This window comes from Hipposideros armiger, unplaced genomic scaffold (genome assembly GCF_001890085.2).
Source record: "Hipposideros armiger isolate ML-2016 unplaced genomic scaffold, ASM189008v1 scaffold_1140, whole genome shotgun sequence".
Lineage (NCBI taxonomy): Eukaryota > Metazoa > Chordata > Mammalia > Chiroptera > Hipposideridae > Hipposideros > Hipposideros armiger.
Window position 1 is genome coordinate 303,994 of NW_017732490.1, and position 19,001 is coordinate 322,994.

Here is a 19,001-nt window from a genome sequence, read left to right on the forward strand (position 1 = left end):
CCCACCCCTTTCTCCTCCCAGGCCCAAAGCAGAGGACTCCACTGGAGTCACAGAGTCGCCTTTGAACCGCAAGTGAACTCGAGGGCTGCACTCGCAGCGGAGCTCCCACTGCTGCCAGCGCCCCGCCGCCGGCCAGTGAGGTCTCCCTCCTCGCCCGCCCTCCCTCCCAGGGGAGCGCTCCCCCCGGGCTCGTCCGTTTCCTAGCTAGGGAGCTAAGAAGCCTAGCTGTCTATCCTTCGGGTGCTATTTCTCTCCCTCCCCATCTCCTCCTTCCTTTTGTTGTTGTGGTGGTGGTTTTGGAGCATCATTTTCATGTGATTTTGTTTTCCTTTTTCATGGACAGTACCTGCACCCCTAGCAGCTCGGAGTTGGCTTCTGTTTTCCGTTAGCGCTTCGCTGCACGGACAAATGCATACAAATGCATTTAGGAGCCCACAGGACAAGGCGTGGAAAGGTCTCCCACACGGCAGAAACGTAAGTAGCCCACCCGCCGGGGCAGGGGTTAGACCAACCCTTCTCCCCACCCCCTGAATCCGCCGAGTGGGTTGGAGAGCTGTGCTCCCGCTCCTTGGCACTTTTTGAAGTTGGGAGCCGCGAGCAGCCGTGGCGTTCCTCCTCTTGTCTCCTCAATTTGTAAAAGACCGTGTTTGAAAGGAAGCCTTCTGCCAGCGGCTCTCTCAGACAGTTTACGTTCAAGAGATCTTGCGGCTCCGGAAGGAAAGCTCGCTGGCTCGAGTCCCGACGCCGGCGGCAGCGGCGCCCGCGGCTCCGGAGCTGGGCTCCGATGCCCTCCTGGGCTCCAGCTCCCGCAGCCCTTGCGCCCTCCTTCCCTTCTCCTCCCTCGGGGCCCTGGCTAAGGTCCCGCTTCCCAGCGGTGCTCCGCTGGGCGTCCTGCCTGGAGATTGCTGGGGAGCTAGAGGTCCCTGGGTTCTGTGCGCGCAGCCCGGACTGCCCGGCACAGGCGTGGAGCAGGGTTGCCGAATAGGGAAACAGGGTCCCCGCAGAAATTCGGGCATCAGGGAGCTGCCAGACCCACAGGAGGATTCAGAGGCAATTGCCTCCTGCCCTTAGGAGGCCAATAAAGGTGCTGCCCATCTGGGGCCACGGCTGCGCCCTGATCACGGGCTTGTCACTGGGGAAGAGGCTGGACCCGGAGGTCGGGGCTGCGTTTTCCGAGTGGTGTCGGGGGCTCTGACTGGCACCCCACCTTCTTTTGGGGCGCTTTAACCTGCTCCCACACCCTCACTGGGAAAAGAGCGTGGATGGGGGAGGGGTGCACGGCCTTGGCTGGCTGCCCTGGCCCCTCTGGAAGAGGTCAGTGGGTTATGCAAGTTTGCTGCTGGCCCCGGGGGCGAAAGAGACCAGAGCGGCTGTGGTGGCTCTCTGCCTCCAGGCTAGCCCTCGGAAGAGTAGGTGGGATGCGGGCAGGGGGCGGAACTGACGGTGGCAACTGAGGGCAGGCGGAGGCGGGGTGTGGAGAAAGACCGCCTTGTGGCAGTGTTTGTATGAACATGTGCTTCCCAGCCGCGTGCAGCCGGGCTTATCTTGGGCTCGCGTGCTCTCTCCTTCGACCCCTGGAAGCCCTCGGGAGCTGGGCTTCCCGACTGACGGAGGATACACCTCTTCAGGTGCGGGTACTCAGATGAATCAGGGAGGAGGAACCTCCGCAACCCTGTGCGTGCGGCGAGGTGCGGGGGGGGGCCCAGTGGGGCCCAGTGAGACCCAGGTCCAAGAGAGGTCAGGCTCTGCCGGCCGCCTTCCTCAAAGAGGCTCAGGCGGGTCGCACCGGCTTCCCAGGCAGGTTTCCCATCACTTTTCAGATAAAAGTGATAAAAGCCCCTCTGAAGGGAATCGGCTGGAAAGTGAGGCCGGGGACCCAGCAGATCCTGACCCGGAGCATCTGTCCGCTGAATGGTAGAGGTTGGGCGCCCCGTGGGTGCAGAGCCACCGGGAGAGGCTGGGTGAAGCCCTCACCTCGCAGCTTCCCTGCCCATCTCTGCGCCCTTCTTTCGCTCCCTGCCAGCCACCCCGCTCCCTCCCAGGGCTTTCTCTTTGCCACTATGGCCTTGTCGCTGACTAACATTCCCCTTGGTAGTTGTGACCAACCTCTGGATTAAAGCAGATCTTCTGCTCCTGGCCTCTGTCTTGTCTGGTTTACACTTCCCTTCCAGACGCTCCCAGAAAAGGCCCTGCATAAATTCTTGGGCAGTTTGGGGTTTGTAAATTGGGTCCAGATGATTGGGGGGAGGGAGGCAGAGAAACCAAGCAGAGTGGATTACACCGAGGAACTTCTAAGGAAAACTTAGACTACTTGGAATGGGAAAAGAACCTTGAGTGGAGAGACATTGGGGTGGGTAGCAGATCAGGGTGAATGCATTGGTCTCCCCTGCCCTCCGGGAGGGCCTCCCTGCCAGGGGCCTTGCAGCCTCTTCCATATTCAGTTTGTTCCACTACAGTTGCCAGTGGGGGTAGGTTGTACAGAATTAAGGGTAATTCAAGGTTACTTCAGATTGCAGCCCCTCACAGCTCCAACCACACACATGCAAAAGTGGGGGGAAAATAGTTACTAATTGAGCTGTGAAAATTGTTTCGCAAAAATATCCAATTTCCCTAAAAAGTCAGAGTTCTTCAGTTTGAAAAAAAACGGATACCCAGTGTCTAGGGAGGGGACTTGGGGAAGCAGCTGATTAGCTGATGATAATGTCGTGCTACTGAAATAAACCTTGGGTCTCCTAATGAAATCCCTGAGGTTTTAATTTTCACCACCCTTTTGAGGTGACCTTTTGCAAGAGGGGCAGCTTTTTTTTATCACAATTCTGATTAGTCACCCCAAAACACTTACAGTTTAAAACTATATCCTTAAAACCATGCTATTAAATGGAGCTGCTTTCAGATATCTTACCTAATGTGAATCTGTGGAATTAGAGAAAATTAAAACCAAAAGCCAGTGTTCAATACATTGATTTAACATATTATTGGAAAGTCTCCCAGGCAGGCTATCATGGTACATAAGGGGTTTCTATAACCAAAGGAGGGGGAAAATTTTGGACATAAAGATCTATTTCCTAGTTGGCATGAAATTCTATTTTCTTTTAAAGTTGCTTAGTTATCTTTGTGTTCAAGGAAATGTTTAAAATAAACTGATGTCTCAGGGAGAGGAACTGTAATTTATGGAAAGTGATTTTGAATGTTGTTTAGACATTCTGCTTGGTAATCTGTGAAGTTGCAGGGAAAAAAAATAAATTGTATTATAGGAACTAGAATAACTGCTAGTTTCCTTGTCATGCTTTGCAACTATGACTTATTTTAGAATTTGTAATACTGAGTGAGAGGTAAAGACCATTTCATTCTCATAAAAGGCTAACATTATCCTGTCATTTATTCACTCATCATCATTCATTTATTCAACAAAGGTTTACTGAGCTCTAGCTATGTGCCCAGCATGGTTCTAGGCAGAAGGGATACAATAGTTGAGCAAGACAAACACAATCGCTGCCCTCCTAATGTGCCCAGTTTAGTGTAGGAAACAATAAAACAACCAAGTATAAAAAAACAATATAAGGTATGTGCAGGACAACACCTAGCAGTCTTGGGTAGGTGGGAATGAGAGGAAGGGGTAATACCTGAAGGAAAGGCATTAGACCAAAGGAAATGAAATCTAGACTGAGACCTAAGTGGGAAAGGCATGGAACATTCCAGACAGGGAGAGCAGTAAATTGTTCATAGGTAAGACAGCATAGTGAATTTGAGGGCCTGAAAGAAATGAAGTTGGTTGAAGCACATGTTTTGTGGAACTGTGGATCTGGAGAGAGAAACAGAGACCAGATCTAAAAGGCCTTTAAACCAGGTCAGTTTCTCAGCTAAATAAAGGGCGGTTATGGTGACCTGACTTCTTGATCTTGAGATCAGTGTGCAGGTAGAAGATGCTAGAGAAGTTATATATTTGTTGAAACTCAGACCATCTGATGTTTCTATTGACGGATTCATTCATTTAAAAATTTTTATTTAATAGTAGCGTGTGCCAGGGAGTTTGTGAGGCTGGGCAGCAATCAGTTTAATAATCTCTGTGGCCTTATGAAGACAGGATAGTTTAGATGTTAGCTTTCTTCCTTGCCACTGACTGGACTCTAGGCATTTCAATTACTTGAAGTCCTTAAGCATTTACCTCCGGTGTACTTCATGAATTGCCTCTGTGCTTGGAATTTAACCAAAAGTCCTAGTATGCTTCACACTGGATTACAAGTACCTATTGAGCTGAACTGATACTGTAAGTAATTTATTGTGTATAAGTTAGTGACACTTTACTCCTTGAAACCATCCAACTTTATCTCCACTGCTGGGATAAGAACTGTTTTTCAGTTATTTTGGGAACAAAGGATAGAAATTTTACTATTTCTGGATCTTAGCAGCTAGTAAATAACAAAATTTGTGAAGCTGTCATAACTTAGAGACGTTTTTGGCTTGTAAACATAGTGTGATGGAAATTGTTGAAATTATTGATGTATATCACATGTGTGTGTGTTTTTCAGATTAGTTCACCCTTTCCAATTGGTTATTAAATAAAAAGCAACATGTAAAAAAAGTTTCCTGTCCACAAGATTAACAAGTCCTTCTTACTATTGCAAATTGAATCTCTGTAGGAATGAGCATCAGTAAGTAGCCTGAAGACATATCTTATACCTGAGGGCCTCATGGGTGCCCTAAACAAAAAGACACCTGGGATTCCCTAAAGTAATTTAGACCCTTCAGATAAAGAGAAAATTGAAGAGCTCTAAGAATTATTTAGGGAAGATGCCTGGGATGAATATTAGTTTCTTACATATTCTGAATATGTCCTTAGATATCTATTTCCTGCTTGATCCCCTTTTAGGCCTCACCCCTCACATGTCTGGTTATGTTTTGACTGTGGCTTATCTCAAACTGAAAATGTGGCTAGCAGACCAGACACACAGAGTATTTCATATTTTGTTAGATACCCCTAGATGTTAATATCATGGGTTATATTTGCCGAACTCTTTATTGAATGTTTGTTACTATATTATTGACTTCTTTTAGACCTGGTCTGATTTTGTTAAGTGTCTGAGTATATGTACTTCTGTGACTTTATATTAGTAACACACATAACCCAGACACAAAGTGAACAAAAACAGACATGCTTTGAATATTTGGAAAAAAATGATATTTAATATACTAACTACAATTTTTGTTAGAGTAATCTAGATATAGGAGCAAATGTGCAAACTTAATAGACTATTTTAGGTTACTTAATTAAAAGAATATTGGCCAGAACCATAGAAAAGCCTTTCCAGATTTGTGGTTAAATCACATGACCTTTACATATAGTAACTTATAGAACATCTTGCTAAGTAATTTGATCTTGGTCCTCTAATGCCAGTATACTTATAGGATACCACCATACACACAAATTTTAGTGTTTTACATTTGGAATATAAAATGTAAAATTTATATTATGTCATCACATAATAGGTGAGTCAGATAAGTCTCTGAAAATTGAAATGACCTGCCCAGGGTCACACAGTAAATTAGAAACAGAACCAGGATTAGTCTTTGACTGCCAATGTAGTGTTACTATTAACCGTGTTGTTTTCTCTCCAACAACTTAATACAGTTTTAATTTTAATTTATTCAAGGGTGCCAGCATGTTTTAGTACGATATTCATGGCACAACAGGGGAGGAGCACAAAACACAGCTGCTTCCCTTGACAAATATATCATCTATTGCTGCTGTGGAAACATGATATTTTTTTTCTTTATTAAGTAAATGTAATATCATGGGGGGGATGGGATGTGCAAAACCAAAGTAATAAACAAGTCCAGCTCAGCTACATATTTCTCAGAAAACTTGGATTCATTAAGACATCCAATTTATAGTGATGGTGTTTAGCTCTATCAAACTGATTATGTCAATTAAGCTTGATGTCGTCTCTGTGTTCCCACTTCAGAGATGAGACAAACAGTTAAAATGGAAAAAAAGAAAAAAAGAAAAAAAAAAAGAAGCCTTACACTTACCCTACCATAGCAGATTTTTAAAAAATCCTCCTTTTTCTTTTTTTTTTAAGATTTTTTTTTTTAATTGGGGAATTGGGGGAAGGGGAACAGACAAGTTGCTGTCCTTTTGTTCTTCAGTCTAGTTGTGGAGGACGTTGCTTCACTGGCCCAAGTTGGCACCATCATTGTCAAGTTGCTGTCCTTTTGTTCTTCAGTCTAGTTGTGGAGGACGTTGCTTCACTGGCCCAAGTTGGCACCATCATTGTGCTCTTCCTGGGTGAGGCAGATCAGTCGCAGGCTTCTGGATGGCCACTCACAGCGGCTGCTGGCCGCTCACGCTGGCAGCTGGCTACACATGGTAGCCCATGGCAACCCTCTGCAGCGCCCTCTGGCGTCCCAAGCCAGCTCTTAACCAACGCGCCACTCGGCCTGCCCAATCCTCCTTTTTCTTTTTCTCTGTAGACATCCAATTAAAAGTATCCAGATATTACTTTTTCCAAGTGTTAAAAATTAGGTCCATAGGGAAGAATTGAATTCTTCAGTCATTGGGAGATGTTATTATTCTTTCCTGTTTAAAAATGTTTACTGTTAATACCGTGTAAAAAAAAAAGTAGATAATAGGTGAAGACCTGTTACTTGCTCAGATACTGACTAATTAATTTATCATAAAAGGTACACATATATTGGCTATAGCAACGTTACAAAGAAAGCATCAAGAGTATAGAGATCTCTTTAGGGATGATGGGAAACTTCATGGAGCAGGTGTTGTTCAAATTAGGCTTTGATGACACTTAAGATTCTGACAGGTGGAGACGGAGAGGAGAAGGTCTGCCCAGGGAATAGAGAATAACAAGGAATGGCTGGAGCTTTGTGGGTATCAGGTGTAGTGGGATCCATATTGATAAAACAAGATGGTTGGAGCTGATTGATAAGGGCCTTGAACACCGGGTGAGGAACTTGACTTTTCCCGTGCTCCCTTACTTGGCTCTTAGTTTGGGGCGTAATTAGAAAACTGAATCTGTATTTCAGTTGTCGACCTCCTCCTCTCTATTCGTCATCAGCTTTAGTACATAGGTCCACTTACATGAGGTATGGCTTAACGGATTTGTCATAATCCCCTAAAATCACATGGCTAAGGGATGATGTCTGATGTATTCAGGTTTTCCTGCCTCACTCCAGGAATGGACTTGTTAACATGTCTAGAAAAAGTCTGTATTTTCCATTTTTCTCCCCTGAGGTCATTGGGGGAAATCCATGCGTTGGCTGAGTTGCAAAGTGAACAGTGCTGATTGTTATTAGTTAGTTTAATTCTGAAATGGAAAAATCCCTGTTGGGTTGTTTCTCAGCTCTAAGTGAGCCAGATTTCCTTGGGCAGGTGAGAGGTGCTTCCTTTCACATTCCGTTCCCTATTAAAACAGCATAATTCTGATGCACTCGTCTACAGTGACTATGATCCTGACGCATTTTCTAGCCTCACTGATGTATAGCCTGGCATTTATTTGATGAAAATATAAATTGGAAAGAAAAGGCGCCTCCTTTTACTCAAACTCTAGATCATACTGGGATCCATTCTGGAGAACCAAGAGAAGCCATCTTAATCACGCACAATCGTCCTCAGCTTTGCTCGCACATTAGAATCACCTGGGAAGTATTTAAAAATCCCTGAACCACAGACAAATTCGAACCAGAATCTCTTAGGGTAGGCGTGGAGAGGGCAGGATCCAAGTATTAGTCGTGTTTAAAATTCCTCCGCTGATTCTTCTGTGCAGCTAAGGTGAAAGAGATCCAAAACAGGTAGGCCTTACGTCACTTAAGTGTCATCGCTTCCAGAAGACTAGTCTTTAGCGTGTGATCCCCAGATCAGCAGCATCAGTATTGCCTGGGAACTCACTATAAATGCAAATCCTCAAGCCCTAACCCAGACCTAGTGAGTCAGAAGCTCTCAGGGTGGAACCCAGCAATCTTTACCCCTTCAGGTAATTCTGATGCATGTTAAAGTTTCGAAAACCAATCTAGAACAGTAGAAAAGGATTTTTTAAATGGGGGTCAAATAATCTTATTTGTGTTATTGTCATAATAGTAAATGTTCTATTGGGTTGTCGGAAAAGTCATGACACATTTTTGCAATGAAAAACAGAAAAAATACGTCATGACTTCACTGACAACCCAATAAGTTGCTTTTCTCAGCATTTGGTACCCATACGACCTATATTAGAATCACCTAGCCAAAAATGTATATATATCCTGAGGATTCACTTCAAATTTATGAATCACCTCTGTGGCAAGCCCCAGAATCTGCCTTTTACATAAGTCCCTCACTCAGATGGTTCTTTGGCAAACTAGCATTTGAGAACCAGTTCTAAATGGATGACACCTATATGGGAATCTTCTATAGGCTTCATTAAAATATATGGTTCAGCTGTTTGCCTAGACCAGCTGAAATTCCTGTAATGATTCAGTTGATTAGTTTGTAGAATTAATGACAGTCAAGTATTCTATCCAAACCTTGTCATATAAAACATGTTCTCTGTACTGAATATGACCACAGTGTGCATTTTTCACTTACTAAAAAATGGTTAACAGCATTTTAGTAAAAATGATATTTCCATTATACCAAGGAGAATAGTATAATTTTATATTGTTGACTCACTTTGTAAAAAGTCATGTTTCTTATGTTAAGATGCTCTTTATACTAGTTAATAAAGGTTAAAACGTATTGGTAATAGACTAGGTACCAATTACTACTAGTATACCAGGAACTTAATAAAAGGAGAAAATAATCTTCAGAGAGTTCTGTAATCACTTCTTGCAGAACTGTATTTTACAAGAATGTCATTTGGAAAGTTCTTGGCTTAGAATGAAAAAAAACATCAGGATATACATATATATATATTAGCAAGAATAAGGTAATAAAATATTGCTTTCAGCATGCTCATATTACTTTTTAAAATTATCTTTATGATTTTCACTTGAGAGGTAGACATAGCCAATTATGGAACTATTCAACAATATCAAGTTTGGTTATACTAAAAAAAAAATTTCACAAAATATTCTCACTTAGCTAATTAATATGAATGAACATTTTTATTTGTGGTGATTGAGTATTATGCTTACAATTACTACTGATTAAAATGTTCATGTTAATATCTACAGGCCATTGCTATTTTCATAAGCAAAGAATCATAAATCTAGTTCAAGTGATTTGAATATGGTGTTCAGATCACTTTTCCATATAAACATTCATTTAAATAAATAACTGGTTTCACCATTTTATAGTCACTTAAGTGACTATAAAAGTCCCAACTTAAGTGACTATAAGTTGTGTTGTTTTGTACAAATTTCTATTACTTCATATAAAATTGCATAATTTGAAATAATAATAATGTCACCTATACTAGTTCACGTTTATTGGGTGCTTCCTATGTGCCGGATACTGTTTTGTGGTTTTTTCTTTTAAGATTTTATTGGTGAATTGGGGAGGGGAACAGCGCTGGGGAATCTGGGGAAGGGGAACAGACAAGTTGCTATCCTTTTGTTCTTCAGTCTAGTTGTGGAGGACGTCGCTTCACTGGCCCATGTTGGTATTATCATTGCGCTCTTCCTGGGCGAGGCAGATAGGTCGCCAGCCTCTGGACGGCTGCTCACAGCAGCTCTTGGCAGCTCACGCTGGCTGCCGGCCACACACGGTAGCTTACAGCAGCCCACTGCAGCAGGGGCTGCAGTTTATGCCGTCGCCGGCAACTCATGGCAGCCCAGCTCCAGGTTGAGCTATTGTTTGCCATCTTAGCTGTAGAGGACAGTGTCACTGGCTTTCATGTGGGATCCGAACCAGGACCCTGCTGCACAGAACTGGTGTCCCAAGCCAGCTCTCAACCAACGCGACATTCAGCCGGCCCTGTTTTGCGTGTTTCACATGAAGTTTTTTCAGTTAATCTTCAAAATAACCTTATGAAATAGATTTAACATATGAAGAAACCGAGGCAAGGAGTGATTAAAAAGTGTGCCCAAGTCACATAGTAAGTGGTAAAGCTGGACCTTAAATTCAGAGCCCTTGTTCTTAACTAAGATGAATAGTAAAATACTGTGTTAATTACAATAATAGCTTAATTGTTCATCTTGCACTAGAGTTCATTTTGGATTTCATATGATTTATAGGTTGTAAGTGTTCAACTAAGTTTTTCCCAATTACTTTTCTTGTTTTAGGAAACTGCTTCTTCATTTTATTGTGCTATGTGTGGCAGGGGGTGCTGTTCATGCACAAGAACAAGGTAAGAACGTTACCTTGATATTTATTTGCTTATATACAACTTCTGCTTTTAGACAGCAAAAGTATATGACTTTAAAGTCATCATAACCTTAAGTTCAACATTAAATAATAAAAATTTCTACCCAGTATAATGAGAATGTAAGGGTGAAGGAACCAATTTTGGGGGGAAATATGACATTTAAGGAGTTACTCAGATCTTCCATCTGTGAAATTGCTTACATTTTTAAGCAAACTCTCTATAAAAGGGAAGTAAGTTTTGTACAGTAAAAAGGCTTTGCTTGTGACTTCACTTCAAGTGGGAGTTTTTGGGGGTGGCAAACTGTGACTGAATTACCTTTGCACTTCTTGAAACAACACAAGCATATACTAAATGTTCCCTCTAGATTGACATACATCATTAAGAAAGAAAATAAAATTTGCATAGCAGTGGGCTTGGGATTTTATTTAATTCAAATGGAGAGGTTTGGAAAATAGTTCAATGTTTTGTTTTGTTTTTGCTTGCTAGCTAGTTGCTCTGGTAGTATGGTGATAGAGTTTAAGGAGTCTGTGTGTACCCTAATTTATTCATTTATTGAACAACATTTCTAAAGTACTGTCTATTTTCCACATGAAATTCTAATTGCCAGTAACTGAAATACAAATAAGGTAATCTCTCTGGCCTCAAAGTGGAATCAAATGCCTTTGTCAAAGGAAAAAAAAAAAAAAAGCTTACGTCAAAGAGAAAAACCCTGAAACTGTGCTGGATCTACAGACAATATCACTGTGGCCCTCCATTTTACTCTCTGCCTTTTATCAGCAGGTCTACCAAACTATTCATTATGACACAACCTACTTTTCATTTCAATGAGCCACTGGTTATTTGATCAATCAACCAAATAACAGTAACAAAAAGACAACCAAAGATAAATAAATGAAATATATGTACGTAGAGAGAAGGCACAAAGGACGGAATGGTACTCTATCTAATTGACCAAATTGACAAGTGGACAAAGATATATATTCTGTCAAATAGCACATAGGTTCATTAAATATATATCTTGGAAGGCAGTTTCTAATTCTTTCTTTGTGGGAAAATGATTGAATTAACTCACATGTCACATGTAACTTCATGCAATGCTCTTCTTGACCAAGCCATTTCTGTTACTTTATTTTGCTTTAAGTGGTCATGAAGAGGAGAGAAACTGTATCTCTTAATGTCTTGTTATTATTACTGTTACAGTTTCTGAGAACTTATTATGTACCAGTCACTGCGGTAACAGAATACATATTTTCTTCACCACTGCATCTTTATAGGGTTTTTATAATTAAGCCCATGACAGAATTGCTGAAACCAAGGTTAAGAAGAATAACTAACCACCCCAAGGGTTACAGGCTAATAAGTGGAAGAACCAAGATTTGAAATCAAGTATTTTGACTGCAAATTCTTTAAAAATGAAACTTCTTGGACCACAGAGAAGATAGGAAAGAGGAGAATTTCCATTATTAATTCAGTACATATTTTGTGTCTTGTCCTTGACATATTATTCTAATCTCCATAATGAACGTTCAGGGTAGGTATTATAGATGAAGAAACTGAGGCTCAAAGAAGGGGCTTGCCCAGGCTCATACAGCTAAGACTTGAATCTACATATGCCCTTGCTTCACAATTTGCATCAGTTGGTGTTACGAGTGTAATAATTTACAAAATGTCTCAGTATCAAAATATTAAAAACCCAGGCAAAGAAAAATACAAGAAAAACTAAATATTTATAAATAGATTTTTTTTTAATTCAGAACCAATGAAAGGAGTAAATGAAAGAAATAGTATCTTTCAACCTTAAGATTTCATTTATAGATTACAAAATGTGCTCTTTTATTTAAGGGTGAACATCATAATTTTTAGTTTTCCTATAACTATAAACTTTTATTGTGAGTTCTTCATGAGAAAAAAAATCTTTTAAAAACCTCTTTGACTTTAGAAAATTGGATACTCTGAGCACAAAAAGAAATGAAAATAATACGAGTATGTTACTTAGAAGTACTTTTTTTCCTAAAATAGATTTTTTTTGTTACATTGTCATGATACAATAATGTAACATTTAATCAGGAGATTAGAAAATCATTTGCAGAGAAATTGTGATTTTATAATTATCACAAATATCACTTGCAACCTTAATTTAATACTGCTAAATCTCTATTTGAGCTAGAGATTATCCCAAATTAGACTTCTTAGAAATAAATGTTTATTTTGCTTATGAGAGTTTTCAAAACTAAAAAAATGTATCAAAGTAATACAAGTATGTAGTTTAAAAGTCAAATTGTACTACAGAACAGAAAACAAAAAACAGTATCCCTTGACCTTACCCTCCCCTGCAATTGTCTACACAAATTCTCTTTTAGCACCATCTTTTGGTTTTAACTTCCATATTTCTTAATAATATGATTATATATTGTATTGACTTCTTATTTTTGATGGTGAGGTTTTAACATTTTTATACTATCATATGCTCCCTCTTCCCGTTCTTCTTTCAATCAATATAGCTTTATACAAAATTTTGTTTAAATTAATATTTGTAGTTTACCTTATCATGACCATGTGTGTACTTCTTTTTAAACCACTGAGCCATGTACACTTATATTTTCTTTCCTCTACATATATAACATTATCTTCTTGTTTGGTTTGCTTTGTGTTCTGTGTAACTATCACTAATTCTCACATACTCCAAAAGAATTCTAAAATTTGTTTGAAAAATATTTTCTAAAAAATACACCAAATACTCTAACCATTTTATTTTTTTCTTGGAGATGTTCCTCCTAGAATGCCTGTTCTACTGTGTATTGGCAGTTCTCTAAGCTTCCTGTAGAGCTGATATCTCTCATCTGTGTTAGTTAGATCCAGTGACTTGGAACTCATATATATATATATATTTATCATTTATTTTCTTATTTGAGTGGAGCATAACACCCAGCAGCATCCTGAGAACTTGTACTTAGGTGGTACACTTTTTGCAACATTACATTTCTCAGGATGTCTTTACTTCACCCATATGCTTGAGGGTAGTTTGGGTGGGTATAGAATTTTAGGCTGCAAATAGTTTTCTCTCAGAATTTTAAAAGTTTTCATCTATTGTCTTTGGGCTTGTAGTTAAGAAATCTGATATTAATTCTTGATGCTTTATATGTGACCTTCCTATTTTACTCTTTAAACCCTTAAGATCATCTGTTTATCCTGGCTATTCTGAATTTCACAATAACGTGCCTTGGTACTGGTCTTTTTTTATACTTAACTGGTCTATTTTTTTCTGTGCTGGGCACTCAGTAGGTTCATTCAATGTGGAAACATCTTTTATTTTCTGGAATTTTTTCTATGTTCTTTATGATATGTATTTTTCCTCTTTCTACAAATTCTGTTGGTCTGATATTGGATCTCATGGATTGAGCTTTTTTTTTTTATTATTCTTCCCATCTTTGTTTTTTATTCTATTTTAGATTAGATTTTCATGAGTCACTATTCAAACATTTAAATTATGTATTTCTGCTGTATTTACATTTTTAAGAGCTTTCTCAGATAGTTCTTTTTTTAAAAAAAATAGCATTTTGTTCTTTTTTCTTTGATGCAATATATAGTCATCTTTCTAAAGATGAAAATAGTTTTTTTGAACTTCTTTTCTGCTCCCTGCATTGTCTTTGTTTCCTACAAATTTTTGTTTTGGTCTTTTTTGTTGGAAAAGTTTTTTGTAAGTCTGTAGTACCTGTGTTGTTATTTAAAAGTAAGGCATTAGAAATGTGCTTGGAAGCTGTTTGCATGGGTAGGCTTGTTGCCTGGTATATCTTACATAGAAGGTGTAAAATACATGAGGTAGGTCTTAGCTGACCATCATGTTGTTGTACTGCAAATGTCTAAGGCTATACAGTTTCTTTAGACAAGAACCCTCCAATACCTTGTAGAATATAATCCTGTTTGTCACTGTTACTGAAGTTAAATGATATAAAGAGGTTCTTGCGAAGGGCCAGGAGGGGCTCGTCTCACCATTTAGTGTATAGATTTTAACTGAATCCTGTTCTCGTGATGGTGCTTCTCTTCCATCGTCTGCTATGATTGATTCAATGTTTCTACTTAAGTCAGCTTGAATCTTCTGTAATGTTCTCAAAGCTTCTTATACAGATTTTCAAACTCTTCCTCTCCACCCCATTGGCAGCCCCCGCCTCTCTCCTGAATTCAGTGACTTGGTGCCTTCAATTCTTGAGCCTTTGCAGGATTTTGTGATGTGAATGGGCCCACCTGTCATTAGCATCTGCCTGTGCAAGCCCTTAGTGTTCAGTTTTTTCAGCTGTGCTGACTCCTTCATGTGCTTTTCCATCTTTTAAACATTTGTTGGTATCTCTTATCTGCTGTTGTCTCTTCTACCCAGTCACTTCACCCATGTAGTTTTAAACAACACATCCTTCTCATTTTAGTGAGATTTTAAGACTGACCAGAGACAAATATTTGTTATTTGCCATGTTTCATGTTTTTAGTTATTCCTTTAAGTTTTAACACAACTAAGAAAACTGTTTAAATTATCCTATTAATAAATATAAATTTTATATTTGTTTTATAATGAAGTTTTAGGTATAACCTAAATAATAAATGATTTTACTTCAGAAAAAAATAATAATTTAAAGCTGAGTTTCCTGAGCATTTAACAGATATAGGTCATTTTTTTTATCTGACACAGTCTACTTTCCTTCTTACTCCGTCACTTTTGGTGGGCTGGCTGCCAGTGAGGTTGGCATGGCTTTAACACCTCTACATGATAACTTCACCATGCAAGATGTGTACTTAGTTTTCACATATACAGCATTCTCAGGTTCATGATCCATAGGCATGAAAACCACATGTGTAGAAATCCTTATGTGTACTCATCTCCAAGAGAAGTATTTCCTCTGGAAATTAATCCAAAAATGTGTTTATTGTTAACAGAGAATCATCTCATTCTAGTTGTAGTAACTCCAAGTATTTTCTGCCAAAACCCCTTGTGGACATTAAGCAAAAATTTTACACATAGGTTAAAGCTTCGTTCCTCATTTTATAAATATGTTTGCTCTTATCTCTTTATCCAGAATAGGTGTGTTATTTACATTAAGAATACTTTAAAGTCACAATGCCACTTTTCACATACCCAGTGTGACAGTGGTGTTAAAAGCACAGGTGCTCTGGAGGCAGAAGCCTGGGTTCAGGTCCAGTTCCAATGCTTACTAGCTATGTGACCTTGAGCAAGTTCCTTAAATACTCTGAGCCTCATTTGCAGCTATTCTAAAGTGAAGATAATAATAGTTCTTACTGTTAGGGTTGTTGTGTGGATCAAATGAAATAACACATATAAAGTGCTTAGTGCATGCCTGTTATGTGATGAGCATACAATAAATTTAGTAGAGAAAAAGAATACTTCAAATCCTTTTTTTCTCATATACTCATACAATTTAAAAAATAATAATAAAACAAAATAGTTGGTCTTGAACAATTTCCTTTTGTTTCTGAACTCAGTGAGCTTACAGCCAAGGAGCCTCTATTCGAGTCTTGATTCTGGTACTGACTGTTTGGCTGAGAATACATAGAACAATAGAAAGTGGATATTGGGCCATTATCTAGATAATTTAGTCAATGGGTAAATATGCAAGGAAAAGAAAAGTATATTGAGATTTGTATAATCTTTCTCGTTGACAACTTTGGTGATTTTATTTTAAACTGTCATTTTATTTTTTCATCCCTACAAACTAGAAAGAATATAGGTTTGGGGACTTACCTGATCCAGATATATGAAAATTTTGAACAGTGAGAATTCATTAAAATTAAGTGCTATATTATATTAATTTAGTTCTTTAATAATGAATTAGCACTTTAATTTATTATACTTTGTGAAGTGATATTGTTCTGTACTTTTAATATATAATTTGATAACTTTTTAAAAAGTTGTTCAAGCTATCAATTACAAAGAAATGTGAGAAACTTTGCATTTGAGAGGTAAACAGAGTACTACCCTTGTTCCTCCAGATTATGATAAAATATTGTTGGTATTGGTAAAACGGTTCTTTGGTGTAACCATCAGCTCTCCCATGTCTATTTCTTTAGGCATGTACTGTACTCCACCAGAGTCAACTATATAGCCACTGGATTTAGAGTCAAATAATTGGGTATGAGGCTTAGTTTTTTTGTCTGCTGAGACTCAATTTCTCCTTTTTTCCTTCCTCTTTCTTCTTCACTCCTCCCCCACTTCCTTCCTCTCCCCATTTTCTGTCTTTTTCTCCTTCCACCTTCCTCTCTTCTTCTCTCTTCCCTTCTTTTCTTCTAACTAGTGATAATATTATCAATGCTGCATACTAAACAATTTTAAATGAAAGACAGGCACGGTTAGAATGTCTGTGCCTATATCTCAGCATCAACTTGGCAGGCTTAGAAAGCTGATTTTATTATCATATTGAGAGAGGAACTATTTGTCGTCATGTGTAACAAAACAACAACAAACAAAAATTGCACTGAAGGTTTAAAGAGGAGGTAACACTTGAATTGAGTCTTACAAGATGAATAAAATTGGCATGAATGGATGTACTTAACAGTTCTCTGAAAGAATGGGATTTTAAAAAAAGAAACAAGCTTTGATATGGTAAGAAATTCAAGGAAAAGTAAAAAATATCAAGAGTGGAGAATGCCATGGAGTGAGCAGATATATCATCAAAGAGAAAATTGTGTGCGGGCTAGTGTAAATTAGGGGGCAGTTCCTAAGACCATGCTTACACTGATACTAACCGCAAGTCTGAAGGTTCTCTCAGACTACCTTCAGGCTCAGTAATGCTGTAGAAGGACTCACAGAACTCAGTGAAACCTGTGATACTCACAGTTATGGTTTATTATAGAAAAGGATACAGATTAAAATCAGTCCAAGGAAGAAATACATTGGGCAGAGTCTAGGAAAGTCCCACATGTGAACCTTCCAATGGAGTCACAGTCAGTGCCAACTTCCAGGCCCTCTTCTAGTGGAGTCATGGTCAGTGTCAACTTTCCCAGCAATGATATGCATGGAGGATTGCCAGCCCTTGAAGCTTGCCTGAGCTCTCATGTCCAGTGTCTTTATTGAGGTTCCTTTATATAGACATGGTTGACTGCTCATGTAGCTAACCTCAGTCTCCAGTCCCTCTGGAGGCTGGACTGATATCATGTGACCCAAAGCCCTCACAATCAATCACATTGTTAGACTATCTGGTGTGGCCCAAGGCCCCCAGATAAACAAAGATATTTTTATTAGGCAAGACATTCAAGGGCTTATAGCTCACTTCCGAGGAGCTGGGGACAAAGACAAGACTGCTCTTTGGGCAAGTTTAAATTCTTTACTACACAAGTAGCATACGGGATTGGGTGACATAGTGCAAAAGGTGGAAAAAGAGGTTTTGAAAAAGTTAAATCAAGATAGGGGCTCCAATGACAAACTTGCATTACTTGACAGTTTTGCAATAAGGTTACCATACGACTCACAACTGTAAGGATCTTCTTAAATGTGCTAATCTGCTCAGCCTCATAAACTATATCATAGGCACACACAGTTCTATTCAAAAATCAATGCAAACATTATTTTAGTATGAAGTCATAATCTCTTAATGAGGGAGTGAGAGGATGGAAAGTGGTAAAAATATTTTTTAAAACAAGACATCCGCAGGCTGAAAGAGCACGGATACTTCATTCCTTGTTTAATGCTTCCTTCTTATTTCTACTGTGAACTCTCTTGCTGAAAGTGATCTTTTTATTCCCACATTCTAAATCTCCCTGTTCTGATCTTTTAGTTTTTATCACCTTTGATATTTAGCATAATTTTTTTTTTAAGATTTTATTGGGGAATCAGGGGAGGGGAACAGACAAGTTGCTCTCCTTTTGTTCAGTCTAGTTGTGGAGGACGCAGCTTCACTGGCCCATGTTGGTATTATCATTGCGTTCTTCCCGGGTGAGGCAGATCGGTTGCCGGCTCTGGACAGCCGCTCACGGTGGCTCTTGGCAGCTCACACCAGCTGCCGGCCACTCACGCTGCCTGCCAGCCACACACGGTAGCTCATGGCAGCCCACTGCAGCAGGGGCTGCAGCCTACGCCAGCACTGGCAACTCACGGCAGCCCAGCTCCAGGTTGAGCTGTTGTTCACTATCTTAGCTGTAGAGGGCAGTGTTACTGGCCCCCATGTGGGATCCGAACCGGGGCCCTGCTGCTCAGAGCTGGCGTCCCTAGCCAGCTCTTAACCAACGCACCACTCGGCTGGCCCTAGCATAAATTTTTTTTAAAAAGCGTATGAGGATGTGAGACTAGACATATAGGCAGTGATTATATCAATTAAGGGCCTGAGGACCAAGATAAAAAGTTTGAGTTCTGTACTAAAAGCTATGAAAACTGCTGATGTGTTATAAGAAGGAGTGTCATGAATGAAACATTCATTTTCGTCTGTACTTTAGAAAGGTTTCTCAAGCAGCAGTATGGGTGATGGATTGGACAAGGGTGTCTTACAAGAGGTAGAGAAATCTCTCAGGAGGCTAACATAATCTAACAGTAAAGAGAGCCCAATTAAGGCTTCTGTTAGACTTGGTGACTGAAAAGCCATGGAAAATGAGTGCAAGGAAGTATCAAAGATGATAACTAGGTTTCTAGGTTATATGATATTAATTAATTCATTTATTCAAGCAATATTTATTGTGGGCCTACTTTGTTTTACTTGTTCTATATGTTGAAAT

At 39.6% G+C, this 19,001-nt stretch overlaps 1 protein-coding gene across 1 annotated transcript in view; it reads left to right on the top strand.

Moving 5' to 3' along the window:
• Positions 1-165: 165 nt before the first annotated feature.
• The window catches only part of LOC109376507 (collagen alpha-1(XXIV) chain-like), a gene marked incomplete at its 3' end in the record, with an annotated part of 104,510 nt that continues 85,674 nt past the window's right edge, over positions 166-19,001 (top strand). Inside the window, exons 1-3 of the mRNA XM_019632438.1 lie at positions 166-240; positions 344-474; positions 10,213-10,277. Of these exons, the coding sequence (XP_019487983.1) occupies positions 419-474; positions 10,213-10,277 (121 nt within the window). The remainder of the gene's footprint in view (positions 241-343; positions 475-10,212; positions 10,278-19,001) is intronic.